The 4,693-nt window shown below is 41.0% G+C and overlaps 1 protein-coding gene across 1 annotated transcript; it reads right to left on the bottom strand.

The window, feature by feature from the left end:
* Nucleotides 1-1,018: 1,018 nt before the first annotated feature.
* OR1M1 (olfactory receptor family 1 subfamily M member 1) lies at nt 1,019-1,960 on the bottom strand. Its single transcript, XM_006740577.2, has one exon. It carries the CDS (start codon nt 1,958-1,960, stop codon nt 1,019-1,021), a length of 942 nt encoding a protein of 313 aa, XP_006740640.2.
* Nucleotides 1,961-4,693: the final 2,733 nt, after the last annotated feature.

The following is a 4,693-nucleotide window of genomic DNA, read 5'->3' as shown; positions in this document are numbered from 1 at the left end:
GACATGCCTCGGCTTCCTTCTGGCTTAAACATTCAAGATTCAACTGATTGGTATTTTCCTCTTTGGCTACAAAGACTTATACCAAGTCAAACGGTTTTTCTTATTTTTCCTTATTTCCTTATTTTCTTAGTGCATGGTCTCAATTTCTTTCTCCCCTGTGCCTTGTACAAATTTTATCTAGTACATGCCATCCTGCTCCCCCAGAAGACAGAATAGGAATGAGGGTAGAAGGGGGGACATGACTTACCTATATGCTCCCTGACTTTGGTCCCTGGAAGTGAAAGAACTCTCTGGTTCTCAGGAAAAAGCCAAACTCTTGAGTTGGTCCCAAAGTCCTTCTTGACCTGGCATTCCCCAAGGCATTCACCATAACTGGATTTTTCACTTCACAAATGCATCCTTCTCTCATTTTCTCTTGCTCTCTGACCTTTTCACATACTGGGTTTTTTTCTTCTTTTTCTGATATTCTTTCCCTCATATTTGTCTGAAAAACATCATCTTATCCTTTGAGGTTTAGGATCATCTCTCCCAGGAAACCTTCCCTGATTCCCCCTTCCAGATTCTGTAGGGTGTTCTTACTCTATCCTACCCTTGCCCTCATGTGCATATTTCATTCCATTACAATTAGTATCTTCTCCCACATTCCACTATAAACTCTACACAATAGGGACCTTGCGTCTCTTGCTCACCACTCCATGGCTAGAGCTTACAGCAAGCCTGGAATATAAACTCCATAAAAATTTGTTGAGAGCTAACCAGATTTTGAACCAGGATAAATCCAATCTAATAGGGCTAGACTGATCTTTCTGGGAAGACAGCATCAGACATACCCAAAAGGACTCCTACTGGTCTCAGTAATTGAGAAAATAGTAACAGGGCCATCTTGAGATTTCCTTTTAAACTTCTGCAACTCAAAATCCGAAGTGGCTACTCTCTAAAACCATGCAACTCCATTCTTTTGCCCATGACCTTAGATGTTGAGATCTTACTTCCTGGAAGTTTCCAGGTGTCCTTATGGTCAGGAAGATGAAGTAATTTTTCTGTTGACAAGCTTCCTCAGGGCCCCCTTCAGATCTCTGTTCCTCAGGCTATAGATAAAGGGGTTCAGCATGGGGGTGACCACAGTGTACATCACAGCAGAGGCTTTCTCCTTCACAGCTGTGCACACAGAGGAAGGACACAAATAGACCCCAATCGTGTTCCCATAGAAGAGAGCAACCACAGACAGATGGGAGCTGCAGGTGGAAAAGGCTTTCTTCCTGCCCCCTGCAGAGGGGACCTTCATGATGGCCACAATGATGCGAGCATAGGAGGCCAGGATGCAGATGAAAGGCGTGGCTATCACCATCCCAGCCACGATGAGCACGAAGATCTTGTTCACAGAGGTGTCATTGCAAGAAAGCCTGAGAAGAGGAGTGAGGTCACAGAAGTAGTGAGGAATCTTATTGTTCCCACAGAAAACCAGGCGCACCATCAAGAGGATATGAGTGAGGGAAATAAAGTAGGAAAACACCCATGGGCCACCAGCCAGCAGGCCACAGAGGCGTGGGCTCATGATGGTGGTGTAGTGTAAGGGGTGACATATAGCCACAAACCTGTCATAAGCCATCACAGCAATTAAAACACTGTCCATAATGCCAAAGAAATGGAAAAAATACATCTGGGTCAGGCAGCAGGGATAAGAGATTGACTTGCTCTTGATTTGGATGTTCACCAACATCTTGGGGACAGTGTTGGTGGCTAGACAGAAATCAACCAACGAGAGATTAGCCAGGAAGAAGTACATGGGGGTGTGGAGGTGTGAATCTGAGCTGATGGCCAGGATGATGAGCAGGTTCCCCACTACTGTGACCACATACATGCAGAGAAACAGAGCAAAGAGGAGGGTCTCCTGCTCTGGATTTTCTGAAAGTCCCAGGAGGATGAATTCAGATGCACTGGTTTGGTTCCTTGGTTCCATGGGTATGATTCCTCTGGAAGTATTGAAAGGGTGACATTACAGGAATGTTACAGAGATGATTCTGGAAAATCAGATGAGATTACAACCGATTTCCCATCCGGACTAAGTATAACACCTGTTTATATACAGGTTACATCTTGAACTATTGATGAAGTGTTTACAGCAACTCATACGTCAAGGTTTGGTAGTAGGACCCTCCCATGAGTATTCTCATTTCCGGAAAATATTGAGAGAGTTTATCATGCATGAAAACTTACTGGAAAAAAAACTAAGGGATTTCCTTCAGGATAAAACAAATTGAATTAAAGATAAGCAATATACAGGAAGCAATGAACAGACAAATAACTTGTTTATATGTAGAAAAAATTAACAAGATACTGAGTTTTAAAATAATATAATAATTCCACATAAACAAGATGGAGTAAGATACTAGGGAACAATTATATGTACTACAAGAAGAGGAATTAGAATAAGTGTTGAAAGGTTCTTGCATTGAGTTGCAGGAGAATAGAAATGTTGAGTATTTTGGACTTTCTACTACAAGGTTTAAGTTTAGGTGTAACCACTAAAATAATGGATATAGAATTTATAACTTGTAAATTATAGTAGGGTTGTAACAGAACTAAAGAGATTTTGGTCGAACCAGTATAAGTCAGGAAAGGAAATATAAAGAAGCAGACAAAAATCACAAAATATATGGGTAATTACAAAAATGTTTAAATGGCTTTAACTGATCTTTAAAAACAGAGACATTTAGATTGGACGAAGGAACAAAATTCTGTCATCTCATGTGTACAAGAGTTACGCCTAAACTGTAATGATGTAGAAAGTTTGACCATCAGGAAATAATAAAGGTATATCAAGAAATACTGACCAAAATTAAGATGAACTGCTTATTTTAGGATATGTGCTGCTGAAGCAAGCAGGAAAACGGACAGCTCGTTGATATCAGGCAAGACATACTTAAGGCAAAGGCATTAAAAGGGATAAGGAAAGTCATTATATCATAATAAAAGGAAAATTCACCAGAAAAAGAAAAAAAAAAAAAACAGCTACTAATATGCATTTAATAGCACAGCCTTCCAGTATATAAAGAAAAAAACTAACAGAACTGTAAGGAAAAAATGATAAACCACATCATATTAGGAGATTTTATCATATCTTTTTTTAGTAGTTGAGAGACTGGGGGCGGGCAGGCGGGGGGAGTAGAATTTTGGTAAGGGTATAGAAAATCTGAGTCACACAATTAACCAGCTTGATTTGAACATTACATGAAATTATTAGAGAATCCACATTTTTTTCAAGGACATATATCTGCAAAAATTAGGCCATAAAGCAAATGTTAATACCAAAGAATACATATCAAGCAGAACATATTTTCTGATCATAATGTAGTCAAAATAGAAATCAATAATAAAAGATAATCAGCCTCTTCCCATATGTTTGGAGCTACTAAAAGCACATTTAAAAATAATGTGGGGGCGCCTGGGTGGCTCAGTTGGTTGAGCGACTGCCTTCGGCTCAGGTCATGATCCTGGAGTCCTGGGATCGAGTCCCGCATCGGGCTCCCTGCTCGGCAGGGAGTCTGCTTCTCCCTCTGACCCTCCCGCTCTCATGCTCTCTGTCTCTCATTCTCTCTCTCTCAAATAAATAAATAAAATCTTTAAAAAATAATAAAAATAAAAAAAATAATGTGCATCAAAGCAGACATCATCATCGAAACCAGGAATATTTATACTTTTTAAAAAACCTATCATCTATCTATCTACCTATCTGAGCAGATATATAGATATAGATATACACAATGTAATATTATGCAGCCTTTTAAAAGGATGAAATCTTGCCATTTGTAACAACATGTGTGGACCTAGAGGGTATAATGTTAAGAGAAATTAGACAGAGAAAGACAAATGCTGTATGATTTCACTCATGTATGGAATCTAAAAAAACAGATGAACAAACAAAAAGCAGAATCAGACCTATAAATACAAAGAACAAACTGATGGTTGCCAGAGGGAGGGGGTTGGGAAGATGGGCAAAATGGGTGAAAGGGAGTGGGAGATACAGGCTTCCAGTTACAGAATGAATTAAGTCACAGGAATAAAAGGCACAGCAAAGGGAACATAGTCAATGATGTAATAGTGTTGCATGGGACAGATGGTGGCTGCACCTGCCGTGAGAATAACATAATGTCTAGAGACGTTGAATCCCTATATTGTCCACCTAAAACTAATGTAACATTGTGTCGACTGTACTCAAAAAAAAGCACCCCCCAAAACAAAAAACTTACCTAATCAAAGGAGATGCAGGTAAACCAGTATGTAGAAGTAAATTCATAGTCTTAAATGCATAATTTAGAAAAGAAAGCTTGAACCTTTAAAACAGCTGAAGGTCTTGGGGCGCCTGGGTGGCTCAGTCGGTTGAGCGACTGCCTTCGGCTCAGGTCATGATCCTGGAGTCCCGGGATCGAGTCCCGCGTCGGGCTCCCTGCTCGGCGGGGAGTCTGCCTCTCCCTCTGACCCTCCCCCCTCTCATGTGCTCTCTCTCAAATAAATAAATAAAATCTTTAAAAAAAAAAATTGGGGGCGCCTGGGTGGCTTATTCGTTAAGCGACTGCCTTCGGCTCAGGTCATGATCCTGGAGTCCCGGGATCGAGTCCCGCATCGGGCTCCCTGCTCGGCGGGGAGTCTGCTTCTCCCTCTGGCCCTCCCCCCTCTCATGTGCTCTCTCTCA

This window comes from Leptonychotes weddellii, chromosome 1 (assembly GCF_054177405.1).
Source record: "Leptonychotes weddellii isolate Sample4059 chromosome 1, ASM5417740v2, whole genome shotgun sequence".
Classification (NCBI taxonomy): domain Eukaryota; kingdom Metazoa; phylum Chordata; class Mammalia; order Carnivora; family Phocidae; genus Leptonychotes; species Leptonychotes weddellii.
This window is presented reverse-complemented; position numbering and strand designations above follow the sequence as displayed.

Coding starts and splice junctions, on each gene's coding strand:
- OR1M1 (XM_006740577.2), bottom strand. CDS start 1,960: ATGGAACCAAGGAACCAAACCAGTGCATCTGAATTCATCCTCCTGGGA.